General features: G+C 49.2%; 1 protein-coding gene across 3 annotated transcripts in view; it reads left to right on the forward strand.

Moving 5' to 3' along the window:
- The window catches only part of LOC141258809 (cytochrome P450 2K1-like), a 157858-nt gene that overhangs the window by 54471 nt on the left and 90107 nt on the right, over nt 1-13280 (forward strand). For all 3 annotated transcript variants that reach the window (XM_073673954.1, XM_073673953.1, XM_073673955.1), the window contains exon 5: nt 7445-7605. In XM_073673954.1, coding sequence (XP_073530055.1) covers nt 7445-7605 — 161 coding nt within the window. The remainder of the gene's footprint in view (nt 1-7444; nt 7606-13280) is intronic.

Here is a 13280-nt window from a genome sequence, read left to right on the forward strand (position 1 = left end):
TGCAGCAGGGTCCGCTGAGGCTGGTGGTGTAGGTGCAGCTTTGGTGATATAACCCCCAACGGGTGGGGTATAGCCTCAGGGGGATCAGGTGCAGAGGATGGGAGTTGTGGTGATGCAGTGTAGACGGCAATCAGAGACAGAGTCGGGTTATGCAGTTTAGGATGTTTACTCACTGCTGATGTTCTGGTCACTCCAGCTTCGAGTGACCTCCCGAGCCGTGCTGCGTCCACCAGGTTCTGGATCCAGCCAACTCCCAAATAAGTCCGGAGCGTGACCCTGAGCTCTCCTTCTGTCCTTTCTCTGGCCGTCCCCACTATTGATCCACCCAGGTCCAGCTCCCTCGGGCCTTCTGTTGGGAGACCCTTGGCCTTGGGTTCCCTGACCCTCCTCGTGGTATGCCTTCGTGGTGGATGTGGTGGGTGACCGTGGCAAACGCTGCCCACGGTCTCCGGTCTCTGGCTGGGGAGTGTTTTTGCCCCCACCAGCTTGGGTTCCGGTACCCTGTGCCGACTCTTCACCCGGGGATTTAGTTTGGGGTCTTGGAGTCCTTTTCTTCTGTTTCCCCCTCTGGGTCTCTCTTTCTCCTCCTCTCTCACTCTGGGTCTCTCTTCTCCTCAGCTCGCTGACTTTCTCTCTGCAACTGACCCTGTTCTTAGTTGGTGCCCACCTTATATACACCCTCTATGTGTGAGCTCAGGTGACCAGCACCCAATGAGCTCCTATCTTTACCCAGGCTGCTCCCCCTATCTGCCCCTACACTACTTGGGATGTACCACCCCCCTCCCACTCCAGCCAGGAACAGACTCGGTCGTACCTGCACATTTCTAAGTGGGAGTACCGTCGGCCTGTTCCTCGGAAATGGGATGTATGTAGTGCATGCAGCCTACCGAGCTCAGTCCCACACTCCATCCTTACCCGGGAGTGGAATATCACACCTCTGGGTTGAGGTGCAATACCCCTGTAGCAGCCGAATCCTCAGGGTGCTACATTCCCCCCTGGCAAATCACAGCACGTCCTCGGGCTGTAAGACATAAACATCACATAACATACAAAATTTTTCATAAACATATAAAATATATAAAACATTATATATATAAAACTTTCTCGTCGCCTCTGGCTCCTCCTCCGGTCACTGTGCAACGTGTGACCGGGTAAAGTGCGACAGTCTTTCTAGAAAAATGGTTTTCCTATAAAACCGGTAGGGGGCGCTTTAGGAAGCGCAACTATGTACAGGGATATGGCCGCTCTCAGTCCTCGGCCAGGTAAGGAGGGAAAGGGAATGGCTGCTCACAGTCCTCAGCCTGTGGGATTAAGGGTAAACGGGTGAACAGTTCACATCAGCTGGTCCCAACGGGGACTATATTTGCAGTAACAGTTTCTTTATACCCCGATCGGGTAACTATTTACAGCACCTGCTCCGCTGTACTCAACAGCGTCTTCCTCCTGCTCCTTCTTTGGGGATCTCAGCTTCAGACCCGTCCGGATCCTCTTGCTCTTCCTCCTCACATCGCAGCTCCTCCTCTGTCAGGCGATGCACATGGAGGGCGTAAGGTCCTTTGGCACATTTGTGCCGGGTAAAGGTGACCTCATCCACGATATAAAGGTCACGACCTCTGTGCCCCTCCGGCAGATGCGACTCCACATCTCTGCGCGTGACAAAGACGTCGCCGGGGGTGTTGTGGTCTCTGATGAAGCCCCACCCATGCTGCATATTGAACTTAATTACAGTCCCGGTGGTGCGGGGACTGTGCGCTGCACGGGGGTCCCTCCTGGTTCGGCTCTTCTGCTCGGCGCTCCTTATTTGGGCCTGTTGTTCTCGGACCCGCCTCTCTCTCCGCTCCCTCGCAAACTCCTCGAGCTGCTGTCGGCAACACTCAGCACGCTCCGCTGCAGCTGCCCTGGTTTCCTGAGTGAACCCCATTAGGTCTTCTCCGGTGGGGTCCCACTCAAATTGGGTCTCTTCAAGCGGGGGCGAGATCCTTATCACGGGCTTCGGAGCCGGAATCAGGGGTGCACACATGGCCCCAACTCTCCTCTGGTGCTCCAGTTCATAATATTTCTGGGGCCAGATGAAAGGCTGCCCGTCCGGCCACGTGTGCTGGGCAAACAAGTCCTCTCCCAGACGCGGCACCCTTGGTTTTACGGGTGCGGGCGCGGTGGTGGTGGCGCCCGGGTTGCCCAGGCCTTGCGGCCAGGCCTGGGGCACCTGGAAGGTGAAGGGCACCGTTAGGACGGCGGCGCCCTGGGCTACCTGGCCTTGCGGCCAGGCCGGAGGCTCCGCGGAGGTAGGGGGCGCTGTTGGTGCTGCGACGCCCGGAAATTCTAGGCCCTGCGACCAGGCTGGTGTTGCTTCCTGTTTTGCCACGCTCGGGGTCGTTGCGCATGGCGTCACAGGGGTCGCGACGGCGGCTTCCGGTTGGGGCCTAGTCTGCGTCGGTGACATGGCGTTTTCGGGCACAGCAGGGGGACTTTCGGGCTCTGCGACGGGGAGCTGGGGCAGGTAAGCGGTGTCCCGGTTTGGGGTATAGACGTCCCCTTTACCTGCCTCCATGCGTTCGGCTCCCTTCTCGGCACCGTCTCCGGCCTTGGGTCCTCCCGCGCCATCCTCAGAGGCGGTCTGTCTCCTCATCTTGGCTGGCGTGCTCCGGGTCTTGGTTTGCTGGGCCATCTCTCGGCTCCACTCCGCCAATGTCTCTCGCTGTACCCGGGCCATCCTCCGTGCGAGGCCCTCCAGAGCTGTCTGTGCACACTCCCGGTCTCGGGGGAGCTGTGCAAGGACCTCCACTAGGCCTAGTGGGGTCGTGGTTTCCAGCAGGCTCCTGACCAACGGGTCGGTGCTGCTCTGCTCTTCTTCCAGCAGGCTCCTGGCCAGCGGGCCGGTGCTGCTCTGCTCTCTCGCCATCTCCGGGTGAGCTTCTCTGCTACTCTTCTCCAGGCTTCCTGCCTCCGGGTGCGCTCGCTCCAGACTGCTCCAGGCGGCACCCATCTTCGTTCTTTTCTTTCATCTCCTCCCACTTCGAGGGCGGTCCCGGGGCCACTGGGTGACTGTCAGCTCCAGGGGCGGTTCTTTCACGCTGACAGACACCTCTAGCATCACAGTCTCTGTTGGTGGGGGCGGTTTCCACTTTTGGCGCCATTTTCGGTCCTGGCCCACGATGGGAGGTGGCCTCTCGCCACCCTCTGGCACGCCCATAATGGCGTCCGCTCTTCCAAGGCGGGAAACCTTTGGAAATGGCGGGAATCGCTTCCCAGTGGCGGGAAACTCTGCAGATGGCGGGAAAAAGTTGTTAATGGCGGACACCCGGCGGGAATCGATCTGTGATGGAGTCCGATGGCGGGGACCCTCCGGAACCGGCAGGAGACTTCTTTTTGAGGTAAACTTGCACTTTTCTTCAGGCACGCAGTACCCGGTTGTTGCGGGCACGTAATCCTGCCGACTACGCCAAAGTTGACGCGCCCCCTGGGCCATATTCTTTAGGGGGAATATCCGGAGCCGGATCAGATGGGAGTTGTAGTCTTCCGAGTGGCTGTGACCCGGTCCGTGCCCAGGGTGTCAAACTGAGTTGTATGTGGCAGTCCTACAGATGTTACTAAGTTCTTAATGTCGACTACGCCACCCGTTGTGTTGCGGTCACTGTGGCCGCCGCTGCAGCAGGGTCCGCTGAGGCTGGTGGTGTAGGTGCAGCTTTGGTGATATAACCCCCAACGGGTGGGGTATAGCCTCAGGGGGATCAGGTGCAGAGGATGGGAGTTGTGGTGATGCAGTGTAGACGGCAATCAGAGACAGAGTCGGGTTATGCAGTTTAGGATGTTTACTCACTGCTGATGTTCTGGTCACTCCAGCTTCGAGTGACCTCCCGAGCCGTGCTGCGTCCACCAGGTTCTGGATCCAGCCAACTCCCAAATAAGTCCGGAGCGTGACCCTGAGCTCTGCTTCTGTCCTTTCTCTGGCCGTCCCCACTATTGATCCACCCAGGTCCAGCTCCCTCGGGCCTTCTGTTGGGAGACCCTTGGCCTTGGGTTCCCTGACCCTCCTCGTGGTATGCCTTCGTGGTGGATGTGGTGGGTGACCGTGGCAAACGCTGCCCACGGTCTCCGGTCTCTGGCTGGGGAGTGTTTTTGCCCCCACCAGCTTGGGTTCCGGTACCCTGTGCCGACTCTTCACCCGGGGATTTAGTTTGGGGTCTTGGAGTCCTTTTCTTCTGTTTCCCCCTCTAGGTCTCTCTTTCTCCTCCTCTCTCACTCTGGGTCTCTCTTCTCCTCAGCTCGCTGACTTTCTCTCTGCAACTGACCCTGTTCTTAGTTGGTGCCCACCTTATATACACCCTCTATGTGTGAGCTCAGGTGACCAGCACCCAATGAGCTCCTATCTTTACCCAGGCTGCTCCCCCTATCTGCCCCTACACTACTTGGGATGTACCACCCCCCTCCCACTCCAGCCAGGAACAGACTCGGTCGTACCTGCACATTTCTAAGTGGGAGTACCGTCGGCCTGTTCCTCGGAAATGGGATGTATGTAGTGCATGCAGCCTACCGAGCTCAGTCCCACACTCCATCCTTACCCGGGAGTGGAATATCACACCTCTGGGTTGAGGTGCAATACCCCTGTAGCAGCCGAATCCTCAGGGTGCTACATATGCATATAAATTACACACTACTTGATCTTAGGCTATGGGTTGAACTAGATGGACTTAGTCTTCATTCAACCTTAAAAACTATGTTACTATGTTACTATGTATGTTATACTGTGCACTCATTTTTGTAACAAAAGTTTATGGACTTGGATGTTTAGTATATATTTATTATTTGTAAATTGGCACATAGGCACTTATCAATATCCTAACCTTATTTTAAGATGTAATAAATCTAAGGACTACCTTGACATACTAACCTGTAAGGTAGTTGTGTTAACTTTTTGTGCTATAGTTGTTGTAGTCCTTTTTTGGAGAATGAGCTCCTTCCTGTGGAATAAATTGGTATTGCCAGTTGATGGGGTTAATTCTGCTATGTTTCCCCCTTTTTTAATATGGTTTTGTATGTTTACTTTGATTAATAAAGATTGGTGTATTTGTATCATGCTGGCTTGTGCTTCCATGTTGTTGTAGGGTATATATATTAGGTGGAAGTGTCATTAACATAAAGGCCCTATTTAGGTGTATCTAGTAGTTAGGGAACGATAACGAGTTTTTAAAGAAAGTATATTAAATTATTGCATCAAGTACATAGGGAGTTAGGAGCAAAATTACTTTGCCTTAGGAGCACCCTTTTAACTCCACTGCTCGATTAAACCACCTTTCCCCTCGCTACTCTTCCACCTTAGCCCATCCCTTCACTGGCTGCCAATTCATTCGCAAATTCAGTTTAAGTTACCAACAATAACCTGAGTTCAAATCCTCTTCCTCTCAGAAAGGCAATCTGTATATTTAATTTGAAAGAGGAGCATTGCAAGGCTTATAAGCCTCCTCACATTGGCATGCCAAGCTAGGCATGTCACTTTTGACAAGGAGAAACGTTACCCCTTAGATCAGGAATGTCAAACTCAAATACACAGAGGGCCAAAATTAAAAGCTTGGACAAATTCGCAGTCCAGCCTTGATATTTATTAAAAACAAATTCTACAATTGAGGAAGTTTTTCCTTATCATCAAATATAACTATGAAGTTTTTCATATGGAAACAAGCTTAAAAGAGTTGTCTCACAAACAAAGTATATTTTAATGTATAGATCTTAGAATAAAATATTGAAATAATATAATATGTCATGTAAGAGCAGTAAACAGCATATGGCCCAGTGGCCAAACTTAAATATGTAATAATAAAGGATAAAAAACCTTTAGTAATACAGACAATAAAGTATGATGCAAACAAAAGTGCCTCCAAAAACAGTATGACACCCCCACAGTGAATTCCTCCACAGTACCCTCCACAAGCACGGTATATTGACTTTACTGTACCACCCTCCCTCAATCCCGCCGATGAAGGGTGACCCCATCACAATATGATTCTCCAACTGTAATCCCCACACAGCCTTGCATACAATATAATGGCCACAAAAAGTGCTTCATACAGTTTAATGGCCCCACATAGTGCTCCAAACAGTATATCGGGATCCTGCATTTCCTTCCATACAACATAATGGCCCACATAGTGCTCAATAAAGTATAATGGGCCCCACACAGTGCTCCATACAGTATAATGAGCCCCAAATAGTCATCCATACAGTATAATTGACCATACATAGTTCTCCATACAGTATTGTGGGCTCCACAAAGTGCTCCTTACTGTATAATGGCCACAAAAAGTACTGAATAGAGTATAATGGCCCCACATAATACTTCATACAGTATAATCGTCACAAAAAGTACTCAGTACAGTATAATAGGCCCCACATAGTGCTCTATATAGTATTATGGACCACACATAGTGCTTGATATAGTATAATGGGCATAAAAAAAATACACCATAGAGTACAACGGCCCCACATAGTGCTCCATACAGTATAATAGCCACAAAAAGTACTTAATACAGTAATACAGTATAATGGGCTCCACATAGTGCTCCATACAGTATAATGGGCCCACATAGTGCTCCATACAGTATCATGGACCCCACATAGTCCTCCATACAGTATAATGGCCACAAAAAGTACTCCATACAGTATAATGGCCCAACATAGTATTCCATACAGTATAATGGCTCCCACATAATGCTCCATACAGTATAATGGCCTCATAGTCCTTCATAAAGTATAATGGCTCCACATTGTCCTCCATACAGTATAATGGCCACAAAAAGTACTCTATATAGTATAATGAGCCCCATATTGTCCTCCATGCAGTATAATGGGGCCCTGCATTGCCTTCCTTACAGTAAAATGCAGGCCACATATACTCACCCTGCAGGACAGATTTGGCCCAGGGGCCAGAGTTTGACATATGTGCCTTAGATGCTAACAATGACCTACAAAGTCATGCATAATATGTCTCTTGCATATGTACAACTCCAAACTATCCTCCCACACTTAATCTCCGTTCCTCAAAAGTCCTCCGTCTTTCTTCTACTCTCGTATGTTCTTGATCCAAACAGCTCCAAGATTTTTCCTGAGCATCCTCCATCCTCTGGTAGTCAATGCCTCAGCATGTACGATTGTCTTCCACATATGGAGCCTTTAGACTAAACCTGAAAACACATCTGTTTAGAAAAGCCTACAGCCTGCAATAACCCCGGTGCCACCTCACTACCACCAGAGCTGCTGCAACTCCCAGACCTACTGTGTCCACCCCATTACTCTGGAGACTGTAAACTCGTGAGAGCAGGATCCACTTGTCCTCTGCATCAGTTCCATTTCACATGTACTGTACCCTGGAATTAATGGCTCTTTAAAAATAAAAAATAATAAACTTAAGAGTCCACATTATTTTACCATTCTTTAATTATTATTTTAGGTGAACCCTTTAACCATGACATGATAATGAATGCTGCTGTCAGTAATATTATTGTATCTATACTACTTGGCCATCGTCTTGACTATGATGATCCAAAACTTCAGAGACTTTTGACAATAGTAATGGAAAATCTAAGGATTGCTGGTAGCCCCATGGCCTTGGTAAGTGCGTTGCTATCACATTGTTTTTATTGTAATGTAGTCAGTGGCAAACAGGATGGAGAGAGGTGGCACCGTATTAAAGATAAAAATTTGGCTGGTTTTACTAGCTGATTTATGCTATCATATTCTTAATTGCCTATTTTCATAGTTCTTAAAAAAATGTACTCTTCCTTGTTTCACTTGTGGAGAAACTACACTGCTCAAAAAAATAAAGGGAACACTTAAACGACAGAATATAACTCCCAGTAAATCAAACTTCTGTGAAATCAAACTGTCCACTTAGGAAGCAACACTGATTGACAATCAATTTCACATGCTGTTGTGCAAATGGAATAGACAATAGATGGAAATTATTGGCAATTATCAAGACACCCTCAATAAAGGAGTGGTTCTGCAGGTGGGGACCACAGACCACATCTCAGTACCAATGCTTTCTGGCTGATGTTTTGGTCCCTTTTGAATGTTGGTTGTGCTTTCACACTCGTAGTAGCATGAGACGGACTCTACAACCCACAGACGTTGCTCAGGTAGTGCAGCTCATCCAGGATGGCACATCAATGCGAGCTGTGGCAAGAAGATTTGCTGTGTCGGTCAGCGTAGTGTCCAGAGGATGGAGGTGCTACCAGGAGACAGGCCAGTACACCAGCAGATGTGGAGGGGGCCGTAGGAGGGCAACAACTCAGCAGCAGGACTGCTACCTCTGCCTTTGTGCAAGGAGGAACAGGAGGAACACTTTAAGACCCCTGTAAAATGACCTCCAGCAGGCCACAAATGTGCATGTATCTGCACAAACAGTTAGAAACCAACTCCATGAGGGTGATATGAGGGCTCGACATCCACAGATGGGGGTTGTGCTCACAGCCCAACACCTTGCAGGACGCTTGGCATTTGCCACATAACACCAGGATTGGTAAAGTCACCACTGGCGCCCTGTGCTCTTCACAGATGTAAGCAGGTTCACACTGAACACATGTGACAGATGTGACAGAGTCTGGAGACACCGTGGAGAGTGATCTTCTGCCTGTAACATCCTTCAGCATGACCGGTTTGGCAGTGGGTCAGTAATGGTGTGGGGTGGCATTTCTTTGGAGGGCCGCACAGCCCTCCATGTGCTCGCCAGAGGTAGCCTGACTGCCATTAGGTCTCGAGATGAGATCCTCAGACCCCTTGTGAGATCATATGCTGGTGCGGTTGGCCCTGGGTTCCTCCTAATGCAGGACAATGCCAGACCTCATGTAGCTGGAGTGTGTCAGCAGTTCCTGCAAGATGAAGGCATTGAAGCTATGGACTGGCCCGCCCCATTCCCCAGACCTGAATCCAATTGAGCATATCTGGGACATCATGTCTCGCTCCATCCACCAACGTCACGTTGCACCACAGACTGTCTAGGAGTTGGCGGATGTCCAGATCTGGGAGGAGATCCCACAGGAGATCATCTGCAACCTCATCAGGAGCATGCCCAGGCATTTTAGGGAGGTCATACAGGCACGTGGAGGCCACACACAATACTGAGCCTCATTTTGACTTGTTTTAAGGACATTACATCAAAGTTGGATCAGCCTGTAGTGTGTTTTTCCACTTTAATTTTGGGGGTGACTCCAAATCCAGGACTCCATTGGTTAATAAATTTGATTTCCATTGATGATTTTTGTGTGATTTTGTTGTCAGCACATTCAACTTTGTACAGAACAAAGTATTCAATGAGAATATTTCATTCATTCAGATCTAGGATGTGTTATTTGAGTGTTCCCTTTATTTTTTTGAGCAGTGTATGAATATTTAGGTTGCACTAGCAGCGTAGCTACAATAGTAGAAGAAGTCATAGCAGCTCAGTAGGGCCTGGGCTTAAAAGGCATCGCACTGCAATCCTTTCCACACTCACGAAACTTCTATAGAGCTATAAGTCAGAAAGCTCCATCCAGTAGCATGGACCTTTTCTAGGATTCGCTGCTACATCTACACAGCCAAAGTTCTCTATAGATGTGACTACAAAATTGCATTGAAGTAAAAAGTCAATTGATGTGAGGATACAATAGTATACATCCTGGCAGCCAAGATTAAATGGGCTCACCAATCAAACCAATGGTCAAAAATTTATTGACATATGTCACGCTGGTCGTTGTGGAACCACTGTGCCATGGAGGGGCGTAACTAAGTGACCACCTTGTTCTTCAGTGGAGTCCCTGATGATGTGGTTAGACTTGAGACACAGGTGGATGCCAGATGACACTCCAGGACAGACCTCGCAGCCGCAGCAACTGACTCCAAGGGAGCAGGGAAGCATAGATGGATTCGGAAAGTCAGGTCGGCCAGGAACTGGTTAACAGGAGGGATAGATGCTGTATGGCTGGTTAGACAGAGCAGGATTTAAATAGGACTCCACAGATGGTAGACAGAATGGATACTGGAACATGCACAAACAGGACAGGTTCATGAATACAGGACGGACTCATGTACAGGATTACAGGTGCAGATTCGGACTGGACAGGTGAGGGTAAAGGTACAGGTGCAGTTCTGGATCAGGACTATGTACAATCAGGACAGGTTTAGGATTAGGTTCAGACAGAATGAACAAGATCAGGTTCAGGCAGGACGGATACAGTGACCTTACAACTAAAGCGGAAGAGTAATCACTAATCACTAAAGTTGCTCAGGCAACTCTCTATATGGGAGGGTGCCTTAAATATCTGATGTCTCCCAGCTATTGGCTGGGGACATTTTTTAAGGGCGTGCACTGTCCCTTAAAGAAGCAGGGAGCTCTTGTGTGCATGCACTAAGCACACTGACAAGGAGACCTGCGCGCAGTGCGTAGGTCCTAAAAGGAAGCAGCCGCGGTGGGGCCGGAGCAGAGCGGATGTGTAGATGAGCACGTCAGCGTTCCTGCCAGGAGGAGGATCATGCAGGGACATCGGCGCTGAAAATAACAATGTACATCACATGTTTTGTGTCTAATAGATTTGAAGATACAAGGTGAAGTGGTTTTACACGCAATGGCTGAATGAAATAATAACATTTACTATAGTCATAATGGGAAAATACCCCAAAAATATAATCAACAGTTAGTAGTGATAAGCGAGCATGCTCACTACTGATCTGTGCTCGCCCGAGCATCTCATTGCTTGAGATGCTCGGCGCTCGCCGAGTATTTCCGGGGTTGCTCGGCGGGAGCTCGGGTCCCCTCCCTGCATGTTTGGCGCTCTTTAGAGAGCCAATCAACATGCAGGGATTGCCTGCCACTCATTGAAATGACGCAGCCATGGTGGTTGTGGCATTACAGTGATTGGATGGCCGCACAGCGTCATCAGGTCTATATCAGACCTGGCGCCGCCATGCTCGTCACAGTCACTCTGGATCAGACAGTGTAGGGAGAGGTGCTGCTGCGTCAGGGAGAGATTTGCTTGTGTATTAGGTAGTGTAGGGAGAAAAACCGTACATTACACATATCCATCTTAACAAACAGTCCTTTTGAGGACTAACTAATCCATCTGCAGAGATATCAGGCAGGCAGGGTATATAGGCAGGCAGTGTATAAAGCAGACTGCAGTGCATATAGCACAAGAGGCTTCATTCCAGTTCTGCCTTCGGCTGGTGTTAGCTATTTCTATACAAAGGCCCAGGTCTCAGGGGCCAGGAATACTTTTTTTTTGGATTTTAATCCTGATTACTTCCTTAAAAAGCAAACCAGAGAACACCGTTTTTCTGCGCCATTTGCTTGTTGGCATTGCAGAAAACAGCTAGGTCCTTTCCATATTACAATGCTAGAAATCCAGCTATTTAAAACCATGTTTTCTCCGTCACATGGATCACATATACATTGTCAGAAAATATTGCCATTTTTGGCCTCCTTTCCAAATTTTTTCACTGTGTCAGCGAAGTTTTTGACACCGGTTTGCGGTTCAAACTAGTTACCTACAGGCCAGGTATTTAAAACTCTGTTTTCTCCGTCACACGGATCACATATATGTTTTCAGAAAATGCTGCCATTTTTGGCCTCCATTCCAATTTTTTTTCAATGTGTCAGCGAAGGTTTTGACACCGGTTTGCTGTTCAAACTAGTTACCTACAGGCCAGGTATTTAAAACTCTGTTTTCTCTGTCACACGGATCACATACATGTTGTCAGAAAATACTGCCATTTCTGGGCTCCATTAAAAATTTCCTTCAGTGTGTCAGTGAAGCAATTCACACCAGTTTGCTGTTCAAACTAGTTACCTACAGGCCAGGTATTTAAAACTCTGTTTTCTCTGTCACACGGATCACACATGCATTGTCAGAAAATACTGATATTTCTGGAATCCATTAAAAATTTCCTTCAGTGTGTCAGTGAAGCAATTCACACCAGTTTGCTGTTCAAACTAGTTACCTACAGGCCAGGTATTTAAAACTCTGTTTTCTCCGTCACACAGATCACATATAAGTTCGCTCCAAACTCAGTCATTTGTAGTGAGCGTGGAAGATACTGTCCTCCATTTAAACTGGGCAAGGCACGTGGCAAGGGACGGGGAAGTGGACGTGATGGTGATGGTGCATGCAGAGGCCGAGGACAAGGCCGTGGACAAGCTGAAATTGTGCCACAACAAACACCCACATCTTCTCGCCCCACCTTCCTGTCCCAATTCCTAGGGGACCGCAGCACACCAGTATTGAATCCAGAGCAGTGTCAAAAGGTTGTTGGTTGGATAGCGGATAATGCTTTCAGTCACTTAGCCACCACCACCACCCTGTCTTCCACACGGTCAAGACTCAGTAGCTGTGAGTCTGGACTGCATATTCCTCACCATGATCCTCCTTCCTCCCACCATGCCGAGTGCCCAGAGACAACTGATCCCACACTTGGACACTCTGAAGAGCTATTCACTTTTCCATTTATAGGTTCAGGCCTCTCGCTCGGTCCACTTGAAGCGGGGCAAGAGGAGATCGCATGTAGCGATGCCCAAATATTTGAGCAGCCACGGTCACACGAAGGCAACGGAGGGAAACAGTCATAAGAGGTGGACGATGATGAGACATAATTGCCTGAAAGTCAGGAGGAGGACCAGGGTGCGGAAGTGGAAGACGAGGTGGTGGACGATATAGTAACTGACCCAACCTGGCAGGAGGACATGCAGAGCGAGGACAGCAGCACACAGGGGGAGGGAGGCAGAGCATCCCAACAGGCAGTGTGCTGGCCGCAGACAGAAGGCAGGCTACCATTCCCCGTAACACCAGCACGAAGGAAGTTGCCAGTACAACTGTTAGGTCTTCCCAAGTCTGGTTGTTTTTTAAACACTCTGCCGATAACCCCAAAAAGGCCATTTGCACCACCTGCCAGGCCATCATCAGCAGGGGTGGCAAAATGACCAGTCTGACCACCACCAGCATGATCAGGCACATGGCAGCAAAGCACCCGACTTTGTGGGCCAAACCCCAGGGTCCAGGAACAGTGTCTGCAGGTGGCACCATTGCTTCTTCCGCTGTTGTGGATGCAAGCCAATCCCCTGTCCATGGTGCATGCGAAGATGCCTCCTGCCCTGCACCTGTCGTTGCACACTCTCAAGTAGCAGCATCAGGAAGCACGTCCATGTCCTTGTCCCAGCGCAGCGTTCTGTTGTCCATACCCCAGTCCTTGGAACGCAAGCGCAAATATGCAGCCAACGCCCCACAGGCCACACTACTAAATTCACACATTTCACAACT

Source organism: Phyllobates terribilis, unplaced genomic scaffold (assembly GCF_046119375.1).
Source record: "Phyllobates terribilis strain yellow unplaced genomic scaffold, ASM4611937v1 Scaffold_3__8_contigs__length_932513732, whole genome shotgun sequence".
Taxonomy (NCBI): domain Eukaryota; kingdom Metazoa; phylum Chordata; class Amphibia; order Anura; family Dendrobatidae; genus Phyllobates; species Phyllobates terribilis.